This window comes from Lygodium microphyllum, chromosome 1 (assembly GCF_053477565.2).
Source record: "Lygodium microphyllum isolate KBCC chromosome 1, Lygodium_microphyllum_v1.1.10, whole genome shotgun sequence".
In the NCBI taxonomy this organism is placed as follows: Eukaryota; Viridiplantae; Streptophyta; class Polypodiopsida; order Schizaeales; family Lygodiaceae; genus Lygodium; species Lygodium microphyllum.
The window spans coordinates 95,401,594-95,420,008 of record NC_141135.1 but is presented as its reverse complement, the minus strand read 5'-3'; the positions used below and the strand labels follow the sequence as shown (position 1 = coordinate 95,420,008).

Genomic DNA, 18,415 nt, shown 5'->3' with positions numbered 1-18,415 from the left:
TGTTGGTACGGTACTCTACAAGCTTCCTCGGGAGTTTGATGGAGTGGTGAATGCTTTACGGGTGCAACCATCTAGAACTTCTGAGAGTTTTCTTCGCATATCCTCCATGCTACTTGAGTATGAGACTACTTTGCGAGTATAGGGGAGACTTCCGTCACACTATGGAGGTTCAGGTGAGGTTCTTGTAGCTTTAGAGAGGGGTTCTAAGATGAAGAAGTTGAAGGCCCAGTGTTACCATTGTGGCAAGAAGGGTCATTTACGGAAGGACTAAAAAGAGTTAGTGGCTTCCAGAAAGAAAAAGGAGCAAAAGACGAAGCAAGATGCGGACTCCTCCGATGAGTCATCATTTGCCTCAGATTCCGATTCCGACCCTTTGGCCAAGGCGCAGTCCAAGGCACATGAGGGATTCTCTTCTTCAGATCGTGGGAAGGGCTTGGTGGCCCCTTCCTCAGCTGCTTTCTACTGGTGGTGATGAGGACATCCCTCACGACTCTCCAGTGCCAGAGAGGGAGCGTGAGAGGGTGGTGAGATGGGGCAGCCGTGCCTCATTTATATGTTTATACAGATGCATAGGATCTAGAGAGGGACATGCCTGATGCATCGCTGGCAGGGACAAATCCTGGAGCTGGGATTGACATCCAAGCTCATGATGGGTTGGTTACTTGAGAGAGAGTGGGAGGCTTTCGTTTGGAGCTCACATGAGGAAACACTTTGGCAGTTTTGGCCGAAGGCGGAGATTCCATGGTCACATGCTCAGAGGCATGTTTGGCACATTGGTCTTGTATGTCCTGAGTGACATAGGTGACATAACATAGAGAGCTGCTATGATTCTTCTCTATTTTCAAGTTGTACTGTTATGATTGACATATCGACGTCAGATACTCTTCGAGGCATCTTGGTGGTGGTTTGGCTACTCACTGCTTGGATATCCATGGTTTTTCTGGTGGTTCTGTGTTGTATAGTTTATGATTCTCCATCATTGTACTATTGTATTGTATCAGATCACCCCTGATTTGAGAGAAGGCGTTAGCAGATTAGTCAGCTCAGGTGTTAGTATGTGCTGCAGAGGCTACAACATTTTATGTAGTATTTATATGGCATTTTTTGGAGAGTTTTTTAGGGTTGGGGAGCATTTAATGCTGCCCGATTGACTTTATTGCTCCTCCCATTTTATGCCTATATATTGCTGGGGCTCCTCCTCCTCTAGGGTACTTCAGCTATCATTTGTGGATTCTTCTTGGGAGAGAGGAGGCAGTGCCAGGGTGCCCACACAGCCAGTGACTCATTGTTGTATGCTGCTGTCTCGTGTTTGATATGGATTCCGTTTCCCAAGCATACATCTGAGTTCTCATCTGTATTTGTGTTTATTCATTCATTCTTTCTCTTGTCTTGTATTTTAACAGTTTATTTCAGCATGTTTTTTATGCTTCCGTTGTTGCACTACTTCTGACAAGACATTGGGAGATATGTATAGAAGATACTTCTGATAGAAAGCCATCCTTGTCCCCAGATCCCTAGTAGGTGTCCACCCATGTCTTGATTGTGTGTATTTGAATAATGTCCATCCTTATGATGTGGTTCAGCTCCTCTGGGTTAAGCTCCAAGTGAGGGCAATCGAAGATGTATTGTAGTCATGGAAGGTGATCCAGGTGTAATCCATGTAACTGTAACCATGCCTTTGTCGGAGCATACTGGCACTCGGTATCCCCTTGTAATGCTAGCTATATAGATGACTCTAGTGCGAGTTGTATCTTCGTCTCAGCAACGTCTAGACCCTATGCAAGAAAGTCATTGTTTGGAATTTTCACCATGGGTGGTGCTCCCATCTCTGCTTTGCTAATCTCATGTGGTATTGAGGGTTTATTTCGAATCATCCATGAAATCATCAGTATCAAGGGTCTTTCCATTTGCTCCCACCTCTCATATATCTCTTTTCCTCTAGGTAATGGCTATTTTTGTGTGGCTCTCCTTGTGTGGTGGAGGCTCAATCCCCATATGGAGGCCCCATACGGAAATGCTAGTATGACTAAAGTGTCGAAGAGCTAGAGCTTCGTTTGAGGCTCTTCAAACTGTATGCATGCGCACTGGCTCTCCATCAACCCTAGAGCCGTATAGCGTTGTGTTATCCTATCCTTTGTTGCTCTCCTCAAAGTGAATCTCAGCCTTGAAAAAGTAATCCCCAAGTAAACATATCTTTGGACCACCTTTACTATCTCCTTTTGGTATATGAAATGGGGTATTTGTTGCCGAATCCACTTGGAGGAAGTGTTAAACACCATAACCTTGGTTTTCCTAGGGTTCACTGTGAGATCCCTGTCCTGATGACAGATGGTCTATAGTGTATCTTGGTGGCGTTGCAATCCCTCTCGTGTGTTGGAGATGAGGACTATGTCATCGGTATACAGTAGTAATGGTATCAATGCCTCCCCCCCACAAAAAGAGTCTAGCTTTCTCCCCTCCAAGTCCATCAATGTAGTGTGGTATCTCATCAATATAAAGGCCGAAAAGAATAGATGAGAGTGGGGATCACTGTTTCATCCCAATGGTGTTGGTGATCTCCTTTGATAGCCCGCTTGATGCTTATACTCGTCTTGTAATAAATGCAAACAATGTTAGTATCCCCCATTTCATCTCCATTGGGACCTCCAGCTCTTGTAGTCTTTGCATGAGCCTAGCGAATGGTATTGTGACAAAGGCCTTATGGAGACCCACAAAGCAACAATATACCCGTCTCTCTTGTGCCTTACTCTCCTTGATGTGCTCAGCTCATGCTCTTGTATTGATCTATAAAGCTTGGCTAGCACGTGGCCAATCATGACCATCTTATAGTTTGTAGGAACCATGGGGTTTCCAATTTTCAAGATTGGTACTATAGTATTAGCTGACCAACTAGTAAGGAAGCCTTCACACAGGGCCTTGTTGAATAGGTAGGCTAGAAGGGGTGTTAGAATATCTCTGGCATGTGATAGGTGCTCTGCTACTAGTCCATCATGGTTGATCGTTTTGGAGGCTATTGATGGTGTTGTGAACCCTCGTTGTGCTGAAGAAGGTGGATGATGTAGGTTCGTTCTTTGGCGGTCGGGGCTATGGGGGCTGCCCATGTACCTAGTATAATGAGGTAGCATATGCATGCTGGGTATCTGGGGAGATGATGGGTGTATGGACTTGAGGGTCTTGGAACACCTTCCATATCTCCTTACTATCTTGCCCCAAGAATAGCTAGTAAAACTCATACTCCAATTTGGATAGAAATGCCCTCTTCTCATATTGCACTAAACGACGAAAGACCAAGCATGTTTGGCTGTGTGTGTAGGCCCCTGTGCTTTGCCTTGTTGGATACAAAGACGGGTCTCCTTGCACTTCTTGTTATACCAACTATTTTGTGGGACATTCTTGCTTGGGGGAGGGGGGGGGGGGTGGGTATGGGTACGTGTGTGGGGAAAATACATGGCGGTAGATGTGTAAAGTGTTCTAGAAAGCCCTCGATCTCCTTAAGTGTTCTCTCTCCATACATGTGGTCCTCCCTCTTGAAGAATGGAACCTGTCTCTGTGTTGTGCGAGCATTGAAGTATCCCCCAATGCTAGAATAATGCATAGTATCCTCATATAATGGTTAATATGGTGACTATCTCTCTCTCGCAGATCCACATGAAGCAAGTCCATATGAAGTGAGCCTCCTCATCTCTTTGCACGACCTGTACCATATGTTGTAGTAGCTCCTCCCTATACAACATAGCTACTCCTCCATATGCTCTTGCCCCCCTTGTGATTGCGGGTTCTAGGGCATCATGTCGTCTCCCATCTATAGAGTCTTACCTTTGGTAAGTGTGTGCTTGGACTCTGGTGTGTCTTTGTATATAGGATGACGTCCTTGTTAGTGAATGTCTCTTGGATTAGCCTTGCATCCATCCTAATGGCTTCATTACAATTCCACATTGTGAACTTCAAATGTGTCTCATAGACCGCGCCTCGTCATTGACACCTATTTGTGATAATGATGTGTCCGTCTTGGTATGCTGCCCAAAGTGGGCCTCCATATTCTACGACATGCACTCCCTGCAGTGGGCTACTTGGGCGGGTGTGAGATTATCTGCAAGATATACATTTTCTCCTTTGGGAAAAAGGCACGTCGTGACTCTAAATCAGCAAATTTGATGATAAGGGGGCGGCCCTTTTCTAGATCCTTTCCTACACGCCATGCACTTTCCATCGTCGAGGGGTCCTCCACTCCCATTTTTCCGCATATGCTCTTGGCATCTTCTAGAGGGCTGTCTCCCTTTTTCCATTCTATCACCTGAATGTGCAAGGCTCTAATGTTCTCTCTGCTCCTCTTTAAGTGCTGCATTCATGAGCTCTTCTTTGTTGGCATCTTCTTTGCCACTGCGATCCATTTGAAGTTTTCAGCCAACTCCACTTGTGCTTGTTTCACTATGGTCACCTATGTATTAATCTCGTTTGTCATTTGTTTCAGCTCATCTATTTCAGTTTGCACATTGTTGGACATCGCTTCGGTGATTTCCCCCTTCTCCCTCTTAAGGAGGTCAGACTGGTTTCGATATTCAATGATCTTGTGCTGAAGTTCTTCAATCACCCTATTTGTCTCTTGGAGAGAGGCTTCAATGTCGGTCTTCCAAGAGGTGAAGTATGCTATAATCTCCTTGTATATTTCATTTTTCCATTCTTGCACCTTCTTAGTCATCTCCTTTCTAATTTGTTGTATGGTATCATCACACATTGTTGCCATCATCTCTTATTCATCTCCCTTCATCTCACATTGCTGCTATCATCTCTTTGATATTTTGAGAGAGAGAGAGAGAGAGAGAGAGAGAGAGAGAGAGAGAGAGGGTTATTTCAACCTTGTGTAAGCTTAGAGAGAGAAAAAGATATATTAATGTTGACAAGGCCAAAATCGGCCTATGAGACAACAAAACCATGTATAATACTAGTTGTCACTAGATATCAAAGTGTGACATGCTAAAAGATGGTCATGTATATTGTGAAAAGAAACCAAGGTGATATACAAAACAAAATAGTGCTCATATAGGGATACAATGGGAGGACAAGGTAGTACATGTCTAGCTGTGCAGCTGAATCATATCCCTATACCTAGTTTCACCTAGTTAGGATCAGTGGATAGAGTATGCCATAGATCTTGGATGAATAGTATGAGTTCTGTATCTGGACTGGGCCCTCAACTCTGCCAGTTGCTGCTCATGTCGTTGGCGGATCTTCCTCATCTCTCTTTGATGTAATAGTTGTCTGGTAACCCTCTATCCGCAAGTGGTGTGCTGCTTTGACCTCCTCAGTTCTTTGGACTGTCACCTCTCTTTGTGGGTGTTATGTGTGTGGTCATTGTTTGGAAGAATTCGGTCTACTATGACGGACGATCCCCTCTCCATGTAGCGTCGGCCTTTAGTAGTGATGTATAGAGCCTCTAAATCTCGATTAGGAATTGGCCAAGGTGGCGCTAGTGTAGGAACTCCATAACTAGTCTGAGGGAGGTGTCTCCAAATAGCAGGGGGTGCGTAGCTCGGAGTGCGCTATAGGGTTTGCAAATGCAGATGTAGTGCTCCTCGCTCTCCACCTCCTCCTTGCATAGTCTATAAATCCACTTAGCTCGGGGAATGTGGGCTGCCCTCTCGGTCTCAATCCCACACTAGTAAGAGGGTACCTTGGTCTGGCCAATGGCTACTCGCCTCTCATATGGCATGCATACATCTAGGTATCTAGGTCTCTCAATGAAGCCGTCGATTGTACTCTTCATGAAGTGGTCTTTGTACCATGACATCTTTGGAGGAAGGGGTTGCTTAGGTGAAATCCATGTATGCTATATATACAACTGGTAAATGTCACAAGGATATGTATCTTTGAAACCTCACTTAACATGTGGATTAATTTCTAATCACATGGTTAAAGTAAATGTTGCACATGTGAGGTGTGATTGGGATTATAGTAAATTTACGAGCCCGGGATCCGAGGAAATCATGGGATGTCAAATGCAAAAGTTGCTATAAGTTATGCCACATAGGTTCTTGGGTGGTATGTGGTGTTAGTTGTTGGCATAAGTCATTTATTTGTCCATAAGTGTTAGTTGGTGACACTAGAGAAGTGGCCTATAATGATACCTAACGCCAAGTTGATGGTTAAAGATGGTGTAGAGACACTCGGGAATGGAAGTTGCCTAGCCAATTCAATTATTGGCTAGTCAGATTATTTTATTGGGCATTGAAGTGATTATTAGATTAATTTTCAGTATTTAGAGATTGAAAATTAATATTTAATTATGGATAATGTTAGAAAAACCATTTGGGAAGGCTGCCACTTGTCAAAACTGCCCATGCAAGATTGGAAAACGTGTTTAGAGGTTGGAGAGAGACATTTTAGTGCATTCAGCTTGCAAGAGAGGGAGTGGAGATGTTGCTGGTCTGATTTGTAGCCATTGAAGGACCTTCTGAGGCAGCCAAGGGTAGGAGAGGACCAATTAATAGCAGGTGACAACATTTACAAGCTGTTGAGACAAGGCAGTAGCATTAAATGATTGATTTTCTTCAATTCTTCGCGAAGGAAGTTTGAATTTTCTCTTTTCTCAGCATTCTCTCTCATCTCCCAGTCTTTTTATAGCTTGAAGATTAGAGCATTGAGATCACCAGAGGTTGAGAAATTTCATATTTCTCATATGTAAACCCTAATGTGCAACAGAAATTAGGGTTTAGCAGTAGCCTTGGAAAGTGTGTAAGAAATTGGAAGCTCCAACAGGGCTGAAGCTGTTTTCAGTCAAATTTAAGTAGAGGGATGAGCAAATCAATGAATTTGGGGCATTTTCCATCTCCATCGAAGCGGGTGAAGGCCAATGAAGGGGTAAATCGGACTGAAGACTTGTTGGTCATTTTGGACAACAAGGGAAGTTGGAATACCAAAAGGGATTGGGAGAATCCCATTGTATATCAACTTCTTTTTCATTTAAGTTAAAGCAGTAGCGAAAGGGGCCCTGCTCTTTAGGGTGAATAGAGTGTCCATTGTCCAAGATTGTATGTTAATTTGCATTTCTCAGTTTTATAATAAATGTTACTGCTGGAACTAATTTGTAATCAAGGAATTACCACCCATCCATTAAAGGAAGGCTGGTTTTATGGTTTCGTTGCTGGGATTCCACTCAATCCCTTGATTTGGTGGGTTCTAGGCACCTGATTGCTAGCCAAAGCTTTGTGCTAGTGCTGATTTTTTCTCTCAGCTAAGAAATGAAGGAAATGCAATGTGTGACCTTGGACAAGGCTTAGACCATGGATAGCAAGCGGAAAATGTTGCTATTGGACAAGATGCACGGCCTTCAGGCCATAAGGAGGTGGATGACTGGCAAAGTGAAGAAAAATTTGATGACTAGTTCAAGAAACGGATGAGGAAAATAACAAATCTCTTTATTGAATTGGCAAAGGATCCTCAATTTACCCGATTTTTGAATGCTTTGAAGGAAGGGCAGCAAAGGCAAGAAGAAGAAGACGTCTTCTATACCTTTGGGACAGCAAGGTGCAGTGAAGATAATGCCAAACACTTCATTTGAAGCTTCCAAAGATGCTAATGAAGCGAAACAGTTGGTACTACGGGGCAAGGAATGCAAATGCAAGGCCATCATGGAAGTGCCAATTCAATGGATTTTGGACAGTTGGCCATGCATGCTATGATGGGGCTGTCAGGATATTTTGGTTGAAGCATGATTTTCCATGCTATGGTTGGACAAGTACTACATACGGGAATGTATAGCACAAATCCCTATGGTATTCTACAACCAATGCATGGTGTGCAAGGCCCAATGTATTTGGGTATGGCTGGAAATGTGCAAAATCCTATGTATGGCAGCATTGGCTTGATGCCTGGGGCACAAAGTAGCATGTTTGGTACTGCATCTGAACCCTCGAATGCATATGGGGCTCAAGAATGAATGCTTGCCATGTAAATGCTATGTTTGGCGTTGGTTTTGATGTAAATTCAGCAAATGCATCCTTTTTGCAGCAGCCAGTGTACGACAACTTGACACTCAAAGGGGTAGCAAAAGACTATGATGAGGGTGGAAAAGCAGCGAAGTTTGAGTCTTTCAGTGGTGCACAAGATAGGCTGAAAGCTTTGACTTTTATTCAGTAGTTTGATGCAGTCTATTTAGGGGGGAACTTCACTGAGTCCTCAAAGGTTCGAAAGGCAACCACTTTCTTGAAAGGGAATGCATTATAGTGGTGGTTCACTCTTTTAATGCAAGGTAGAGAATCGTCAACATGGGTACAATTCAAGCAAATGTTTGCATCAAAAGAGTGGTGGTCCACTCTTTTGATGCAAGGTAGAGCACCATCAACATGGGTACAATTCAAGCAAATGTTTGCATTGAATTGGTTGACAAGTATCTTTGAGGTTGACATCATGATAGCTTGGAATAAGTTGGATGCTAAGGAATGCAAGAATTTGGAGCAATATAGTAAGAAGTTTTGGGATGCTTTGGTGTCTATTACTTCTTATTGTCTCATACCCTTTCATGAGAAAGTGGAAAAATATGTTTGTGAGCTGTCCAAAGGAATCAGGGATTTTTGTATTAAAGGATTTGGGATTCCTAGAGAGTGGGAAAAAGCCGAATTAAAAGTTGTTTAAGGCTAAGAAAAGAGGCAGATCTGAAAATCTGCTTGAAAAATCCTTGTGGTGTAGAAAAAGGATGGTTCATGGTGTGTGTGCATTGATTATCGTGCTCTGAACAAGATCACGACAAAGAATCACCTTTTGATTCCTCGGATCGATCATGTTATGGATAGATTGCAAGGGACAACCATATTCAGACGTATAGATTTGAAAAGTGGGTATCATCAGATATGCATTAAACTGGAAGATGTGCCTAAGACAGCTTTTAAGACATCTTTTGGACTGTATGAGTTTCTTGTTATGTCTTTTAGACTTACGAATGCTATTGCCACTTTAATCGGATGATGGATCGCATCTTCAGGCCACATAGAGGATTTGTGGGCACTTTCTTTGATGACATGATTGTCTATTCAAAGAATAAGACAGAGCATAGAAAACACTTGGACATTGTGTTCAATGAACAGTGTGAGCGTAGGTTGGTTATTATCAATGACGAGAAAAGTGGATTTTTCTTGCGTGAAATTCATTTTTTGGGCAATATTGTATCGGGTGATGGTATTCTCATGGATCTTGCAAAGGTCAAGGCAATACGATCATGGCCACCTTTGAGAAATGTGCGTGGGTTTGCTGAAATTGCATTTCCATGTTCTTGCTTTGCAAAAGAATGATGTGTCATTTAGATGGATATCAGTGGAAATTTCAGTATTTAAAATGTTAAAGGAAAAGATGACTTCAGATCTTGTGCTTGTGTTGCTTGATCTAAGGAAGTCAGTGGTAATAGTATTGGCACTGTTCTTACGTAGAACCACGGAGTTGTGGCATATAAGAGCCGAATTCTCCACGGTGCAGAAAAGAATTTGTAGGTTTATGAGAAAGAGCTCTTGGTTGCAATTCATGTACTATCTATGTGGAAACATAATTTGTTGGGGCTGATTTTACAGTGCAGACAGACCATGAAACTTTGAGGTACTTTTTGACACAGACAAAGTCAGAGAAGCATATGAAATGGGTAAATTTTCTCTCTATGTTTCCCTTTTAGATTGTACATATTGACAGTAAAAAGACTGTTGTGGTTGATGCACTGTCATGTAAGCCACAAATTTCAGCCGTCAGCATGGTTTATCACATTGAGTTGCATACCATGAAAGAGCAATATGTTGCTGATTTAGACTTTGCTAATGTTTATGATTAGCTTTGCAATGGCCAAAGGCATAAATACTTTGTGCTAAGAGATGGATCTCTGATGATGCATGGATGACTGTGAGTCACAAAGTAGTTAAGGCCTAGAGTTGTCACTGAAAGTCATGCTCCTTTGTATGCAGGACACAAAGGTATTGATGCCACGGTTAAGGCAGTGTAGCATTTTTTTTATTGGCTAGCTTTGAAGCATGATGTAGAACAATTTGTTAAGACATGCATCGTATGTCAGAAGATAAAGTTTGATAGGCAAAAGATGTTGGGTTTCTTTCAGCCCTTGCCTATTCTAGATAGGCCTTGATAGAGCATTGCAATGCACTTCATTTTTGAGCTTCTTAAGACACCTACGGGGAATGATAGAATGTAGACTATTATTTACAGGTTTAGCAAATAAGTTTTATTTATTCCGATGAGGAAGAAATTAAAGGCTGATTAAGTGGCACAATTGTTTTTGCAGCACATCTTTAAGTATCATGATATGCTAGAGTCAATCATTAGTGATCGAGACCCACGAATGACTAGTTTATTTTGGAAGGGTTTGTTTGAGAATATGGGTACCACACTCAAATTCTCATCATTTTTTCCATTCTCAGATAGATGGTCAGCCTAAGGAAGCAAATTCCATAGTGTTAGATCTTTTGAGATGCAATGTTTCAAACCGCAAAACACCATGGGAGCAGTATTTGCTTTGGTTGAGTTTGCTTACAACAACACAATGTATAGTTTCACGGCCAAAGCTCCATTTAAGGTGGTTGAGGGTCGCAAGAAGGTAGCACCTATTTTGCAAACTTGGATATAGCCTATGCAAAGAAAAAATATGCACTTCAGAGATTGCAAGAAAAGCAAAAGAGGGCAGCTGATTGTCACAGACGTGCTCTACAATTTGCAGACGGTGATTATGTATTGCTGCGTCTTGAAAAGGCAAGGTTGAAAGATGAAAGGAAGAGAAAGATTGTATCCAAAGTTGAGTATGAGATACTATGGGCTCTTTCAAGCGTTGGAGAAGATTAGCAATGTGGCACATCGGTTGAAATTACCTCCACATTGGTGGATACACAATGCCTTTCATGTCAGCTTGTTGAGGCCTTTTCATGGTGATGTGCTAGAGGATATGTTTGTTGAAATTCAGCTTAAGATTGAGGAGCTGAGGAGCTGGATGAGATTTTGGAACCCATGCAGATTTTGGGACATAAGGAAAGAAAGGTCAAAGGCAAAGTTTTCAAGAGATACTTGGTGAAATTTCAAAATTACTCACCAATGGATGCCAAATGGATAGAAGAGGATGACTTGGCAGACCATCCTCAATTGTTGCAGCTTTACCTAGATGTCTTTCAGTTAGAGCCGACTTTAGTTTGGGCTTTGTCAAGTTTAGTAGAGCAAGGGTTCAAAGTATTGCTTGATGCTCAAGGGGGAGGCAACACTTCCACTCTTGCAGTTATGGACAACTCTTGTATATAGTGGATCTCAGATGTATTTAGCATGCATCCAAGCTACTGTGTTGACAGTATATTTGCCATGAGGTCACTACTTAGTGTACTAGTCAATGTGAGATGTATGCAGATGAGTATGAGTTTCATCCCGACATTGGAACTATACTTTTGCATCAGCTTATGATCAATTTGACTTGACTTTTGCTTCAATTTTGAGACCAAAATTTTGATAAGTTTCATCTCAATTTTTGATCAACTTGAGGACAGTTTATGGTCACTTTTGGAGGTTAGTTTTACATCAGTTTTTACATTGATTGGTGGTCAGTTTTTAGTAGTAGTTTGTGGTTAGTTCTCATATCAGCAAATGATTAGTTTATGATTAGATTATGCTAATTTTTCAATGGTTTATATCTGGTTCCATGGACAATGGCATATGTTATGAGGCCATTGATGTTTTAGGGATATTTTGACTAATCTCTATTGTAATTCCTAATTTACAGCAAAAATTAAGGGTTACAGCCACCTCGAGAAGTGTGCTAAAAAATTGAAGGCTTAGAGACTTGAATTTCAATAATTGAAAGCGAGGCAATTTTATGAGATTTATGCAGCCATTCAGGTAGTAAGAATTTGCGGCTGAATTTGTCACCCAAGGAGCATAATTGTTGGTAATTTATGATAGCAAGAGTCTATTGGAGAGTGAAGGAGATTCACAGAATCTCATTGTATTTCATCCAAATGGCAATCCAAGATAAAGGAATACCGTAAGGGGCACTAGTTTTGGGATCAACAGGTTGTTTTTGTTCAAGATTAAGTGGTAACATTTTCATTTTCAGTTTATGTGAATTTTATACTTGTTGTAATTGTTGATTAATCAAGTCATTATCACCCTCTTCGAGAAGGAAGATTGGTTGCAGTTTGAGTAGTGTTCAATTGACCTATTTTGAGGACCATAAGGCAATTGAAATCTTTCTTGGGTTTATTGGTTTCTCTTCGAAGTTCATTAAAAACTATGTGTACGTTGCTGAACCCTTGACACATTTGCTTAAGGATATTCGAAGCAAGAAAAATCTTGTTAATCGTCAGTTTTTTGATCTAATGAGCTCAATCAATGTTTTCAAACATTGAAATGATTGTTTGCTATTGCACTCATGTTGTAGATTATCGATTCGAATAAACCCTGTGAGGTTTGTGTGATCAATGTGATCTTTGTGGTCATAAGGCATGGGCGGAGCTTTTGTAGAAGTTTGATTTTGAGATCCATTACAGGAATGATGTAATTCATATGATTGTCGATATCCTTAGTCGGATCCTTGAGGTGAATGCCTTGTCTTTCTCAAAAATCTTGTTTGATTTCTTTCTTTTTCTCAAGGGGGGTTACCAAAAAATTACTCACTTCAGTATTATTTAACAATTAATCTAGAACGGACCTAGTAGCCTAGGAAGCTTTGGCGGCTCAAATGTTTGAAAGCTGACCACTAAGAGAAAGATGGTGGAAAAGTATTCCATTCAAGATGGATTAACATTTAAACAAGGCAAAGAGGTCGTGCATGATGATGAGGATATTTGCAAGAATGTTTACATGGAGACACCCCTTGCAGTCATATTGAGATGCCCATTTTAGTGTGGGTGTGAATCCTAGAAACTTTAATGAAAAGTGAATAAAAGAATGTCTGTTGGAACATATGGATTGTTTGAAACCAGGGTGGGGGGTAAACACTTGCCTCGGGAGGGGGGGGGGGGGGGGCATGTGGAAGAAGGGTCACTGAAAAATATGGTAAACACTCGCCTTGGGAGAGGGGGTGTGTGGAAGGGGTCACTCAAAAATATGTTAAGTGTATTACATGGGTTCAAAAAAAGGTATTTTTAAATTTCATTTTTTAAACATGTTTTAGATATAGAAGGGTGATATTTTAAGGGTCTATTCATAGTTTGAATAGGAAAATGGTATGTTTTATTCATAGAAAATTCACATATAAGGAGTTTTTGAAATAGGTTTTGAATGCATGTGGTAGAGAGGGTTTATATACAGGTTGCTTGATATTTTATTAGCCGCATATGAATAATTTGGTTGAGTCTTTTGCACATAAGCGCCTGCAGCGCTCGTGAGAGAATTATCATATATTCATCAATTATTACTTTGCTCCATAAACTTAGTTTTCATTAGTTTCCATAATATATTTTATTTCATCATAATTCACAGAGTTCTTTAATGCCCTTTAGATACAAAGTATTTTTTAACTTTCGTAAACTAATGATAAGAACTCATCACACTTGTATGCCATGCTTGTGTCTCATAGGCTAGCCTTCTTGGCCATTTGCAAATATCAATTGGACTTTCTTCTTTGTGTCTCTCCTTGTGTGTGGGCGTACTAGGAGGAGGCAGAGTGAGATGATCACTATGTGCTGTTTTTGTCACATCAAGAGATTAGAGATGGCTACAATAGCCTCTTCACCAAAGGGGCCTCCTTTTCACACTTGATGAGAGTGTTGGACTAGTGTTATATGAGTAAGCTTTGTAAGCACAGAGAATTTCATATAGTAGTAATGGAGTGAACATGAGGGGTCGCATAGACTTCTTTTGTCCCATGGGGTTGTTGTGTCATGCCTATCATATTCTTGTGGTGTTGGTTGTATTTTCTTATTTTCTAGATCTTGGGATTCACACTTGCCTTAGGTTGCTGATCCTAGACATAGCCACGGAGATTAGCAGAGCCCATTGCCCATGTCCTAGGAGGCGAGACATAGGCCTTTGTCACAAATATGCCCATGCTTCAGCGATCTGTAAGGGCCATCCTCAGAGGATGTATAGCTCCCTACTTGAGCCAATATATGCCCACCAGTTGTGTTTTCCCTTGCCAACATTGTATTTTCTTGTGAGATACATGTAAATGTACCTTGTTACTAGCTATCATGATTGTAGATCTAAAGTAGTCTAGCATGCTTTTATTAGTTTTAGCATTTTAGCTTTAGCTCATGTGACTTTCCTTCTAGATACATGTAAATGTATCTTGTTACTAGCTATCGTGATTGTAGATCTAGAGTAGTCTAGCATGCTTTTATTAGTTTTAGCATTTTAGCTTTAGCTTATGTGACTTTCCTTTCTTTTGTCCAAGTGATGTATGTGTTATTGCGGCATCATATTTATTGGGTCACAAGGGCCACTTTGGCCGCTTTAGAGACTTTAACATTATGCACCTACCTATGTATTTTCCTCCCAGCCCCCAAAAAATATATTCTTTAGAGACGTCCAACAATGCCCCCGCCAAAAAAGAAAAAGAAAAAAAAGGTTACTTTAGAGATGTCAAAACAAACCCTTGGGCCCCAAACAACCAATTCTTCTTGCTCTATTGCATCTACTATTTGGTATTGAGCAGAAGTTCTTACCCTGTGTGACTCAAACTTCCCTGAAGGTTACATATTATTGTCATCAAGCTTGCCAAGCCAATCAATCAGCTTTGGATCATATAGGTCAACATGTATTCAGCATATTTATGTTTAGCAGGGAATGTGCATGGTGGGAGAGTAAAAGATCAGTCATGCTGCTATTCAGTACAATTGAACAGCAAGGGCACTTGGCAACACGAAGTTGATGAGGGTGGGATGGTGCGAGAAAAAAAAGGTGGGGGGGACTGGTATCATCGATGGAACAAACAAGATGTAGATATTAGAGGTCAATGGTAAGATCCATTTACTTTGTAATTGAGAAACACTTGGTTTCTTTTTTCCTTGGATTCCATTTTGTTGAAATATCAAAATGGCAGCATGAGAAAGTGTGCACAAGAGGGAGAGAGAGCTCAAGTGCAAGAAGAAGATCCTGCTTAGTAAGTTGCTCACAAGTACAACTGTTACACACTCTACATTTGAGAGTGACCTCTAGGCTGCTTATATAGCCTCACTTGGGGCAAGGGTTAGGGTTTTCTTGCCCTCGAGTTCATTCACACATAACCTTTCCTCATGCACCCTTGCTTACTCAGGGTTCCCATGCTACACTTCTAACACCCCCCCTTAATGCCAAGGTGGCATTAGATTACATAGCATGTAAATAGTTTCCTCCCTCAATGAATCAGTGGGATGCCTTTATAAAAAAGGCTACAAGGATGTTATTCTTTGGGAACTTTAGGAGAGTTTGGACATTTACTAGTGATATGTCCTATTTGTTTAGATTTGTTGCACTTCATCTTGTTGGGATATTTTTTCCAGCAATTGTTTACAATATGTCATCTTTTGTTGCTAAAGGAGCATTTAGTAGTCACAGTATAGACTAAGAGTTATTCATGGGTTGTCGAGGTAGATGCTCAGCTAGTGCTATCTTTTTTTTGATTTCTCTTTTCCTCATCCAGACAAGATTGAATCACATCTTCAAGTGTAGGATTTGGTACATTTGTTGGATAGTGACAAGATTTGAAAATACTTTTTTTACAGCTTCCAAGAGTATTGCAATGGCATATTCTTCAGCAACTGGAGCTTGAACTGAAGCTTATTAAGCCATCAAACCCGAAATGAACTTTCCCAGGTCTTCTTCTTGCTTGTATTCCAAGTTGAAGAACTCTATTTTGAGGAAGATTTTGGAGTTCTTCCCTCTTGCACTATACAATTTCTCAAACTCATTCCACTTCTCTTTTACGGTTGCAAGCTGGTCAATATGGTGAATTAAGGATTTATATAGACGCAACATTATTATAGCTTGGGCCCTTTCATCATCTTCAACATCTATAGGGTTGGATGGGTCAATCACTTTAGTCTCTTTGATGAAGGGCTAGTACCTCTCTCCATCATTTTGTATTTTACTAACATTTGCCATGGGTGGAAGTCTCTCCCATCAAACTTGCAGATTTGAGGCTTCACATTAACGTAGGCCGCAATAGGAAGGGCTTATTGATTGCACAAGGCAATGGCAGTGTCTATTTCTTTACAAGTTGGGCAATACAAGCGGAAGCAATTAAAATGATGTTTTAATCCAAGTGAATAGCAAGCTGAAAACAATTGATGTGAACTCAAACAAATAGATTAGATGAAGAAAAGGAAATGGTCTATGTGTTTATATTTGACACATAGCCTTACAATTTTAGGAGAGATAATGATAGCTAAGCACTTAATGAATATGCCTAGGGCTCAAAAGCCTTTAGATTGTTGAGATTAACCAGCAGAAATAATTAGGGTTTGATCAGTAGTGTTCAAAAACACTAGTATCCAAGCTTAGTGAAGTGCTTGTGTTGGAGTCCATCTATTGGATGTCAGCTTGAGAGTCACCTTCGAGGCAAGAAGACTTGAGTTTTGAGCTTCCAGGTTTGTAATGAACTAGAACCTTGCTCGGTCAGTGATTAAAATTACTGTTCAACACTTTAGTGAGGAGAAACTTGAAGAAAACCAAGCTTCAAGCTGTTTGGCTATGGCTGCCAGCAGGGTACATAGTTAGGGTTTTGCTCTATGTGAGCAACATAGAAGGAATTTCAAGAAACCCTTTTAGGGTAAGATAGCCCACTTAAGGGGCTACAAATGTCTCATGAAGACTTGAGGGATTGTGCCTTGTGCTACCCGTGCTGCATCTCAAATGTTCACGTTGTCAGAAAATGCGCTAGAGCTGCATTTTTAGTTGCCCAATGTCGGGGTTTGAGGTACTAGGATGTTGCGCCTGAGCTAAGGAGGAAGTCTTTAGAAGAAATCTTGGGCTAAAATGGCTTCCTTTGCCCTCACCAAGTCCTCTACTGAGTGCGGTCTAGATTGGCTATGGAGGTCAAGAGGTATAGTTGGGAAATGAACTTCTCATGTGCACTTAGGTTGAGTTAGAGTTGGATGGAGCTTGTTAGATTAGAGGTGGCTTTGATACCATGTTGAAATATTAGAATGGCAATATGAGAAAGTGTGCACAAGAGGGAGAGAGAGCTCAAGTACAAGAAGAAGATCTTGCTTAGTAAGTTGCTCACAAGTACAACTGTTACACATTTTGTACATTTGAGAGTGACCTCTAGGCTGTTTATATAGCCTCACTTGGGGCTAGGGTAAGGGTTTCCCCTATCCTCTAGTTCATTTGCACCTCATCTTCTATCATGCACCCTTGCTTAGTCAGGGTTCCCATGCTACACTTCTAACACATTTGATGGACAAAATGAAGCTGTGTAGAGCTTCCTCGTTCTTTTTTGGGGATTGGGGGGGGGGGGGGGGGGGGGGCAACGACTCGCGAGGTTTGGGGATGGGTGCTGTGGCATTGACGGAACAAACAAGTAGGCGTGGGAGGTCAATGGTCAGATCCATTTACCTTCGTAATTGAATATTGGTTTCCGCTGTTTTCCCCCTTGCATTTCATTCGATGGACAAAATGAAGTTGTGTAGAGCTGCTTAATTCAAATAAGTAGGCAACTATATAGAATATGAATTTCGCAAGATGCATCGGCATTTATATGTGTGCTGTGTTTTCTTTCACTTTGTTTTGAAGTATGGCTTTAAAAGATAAGAAAATAAAAGTGGAAATTATGTACACCAGTATTCAGCCATTTAGATACACACATGAGGAATCTTTTGTAGCAAAACAACATTAAAGTCCATAATTGAATATTGTTTTCCGCTATTTTCCCCCTTGCATTTCATTCGATGGACAAAATGAAGTTGTGTAGAGCTGCTTAATTCAAATAAGTAGGCAACTATATAGAATATGAATGTCGCAAGATGCATTGGCATTTTTATGTGTGCTGTGTTTTCTTTCACTTTGTTTTGAAGTATGGCTTTAAAAGATTAGAAAATAAAACTGGAATTTATGTACACAAGTATTCAGCCTTTTAGATACGCACATGAGGAATCTTTTGTAGCAAAACAACATTAAAGTCCAATTTAGATTTCAAGGCATTTGGTAAACACCATACAGTTCTTTAGCTTTGTAATAGTATGCCATTTGGGGAAGTACCTCTATTTTCTTCAATGCTAACTTAGGTTGTTTTCATAGGTACTTCCGGACTGAACCTTTACCAGGACGCAAGTAGGTACTCTTGATTCTGTTGGTTTTGTTTTCCTTTAGCTTTACAGTCTTAAATTTAGGTAGTAGTAACACTAGTGAAACTTTTCTGTAGTGCCCTGGTTCCGACACAACCTGGGGAGAAACTAGTGTATCCTAATCGTCCTGTTGATAGTACGGCCGGTTTCGATTGTTCTGGTTCTCAGCCATCTCAGATGGTAATACT

The 18,415-nt window shown here is 40.9% G+C and overlaps 1 protein-coding gene across 7 annotated transcripts in view; it reads left to right on the top strand.

Annotated features, from left to right (window-relative positions):
- The window catches only part of CDKE;1 (cyclin-dependent kinase E;1), a 54,994-nt gene that overhangs the window by 27,842 nt on the left and 8,737 nt on the right, over positions 1-18,415 (top strand). For all 7 annotated transcript variants that reach the window (XM_087679323.1, XM_087679278.1, XM_087679286.1 and 4 more), the window contains 2 exons: positions 18,181-18,213; positions 18,305-18,407. In XM_087679323.1, coding sequence (XP_087535449.1) covers positions 18,181-18,213; positions 18,305-18,407 — 136 coding nt within the window. The remainder of the gene's footprint in view (positions 1-18,180; positions 18,214-18,304; positions 18,408-18,415) is intronic.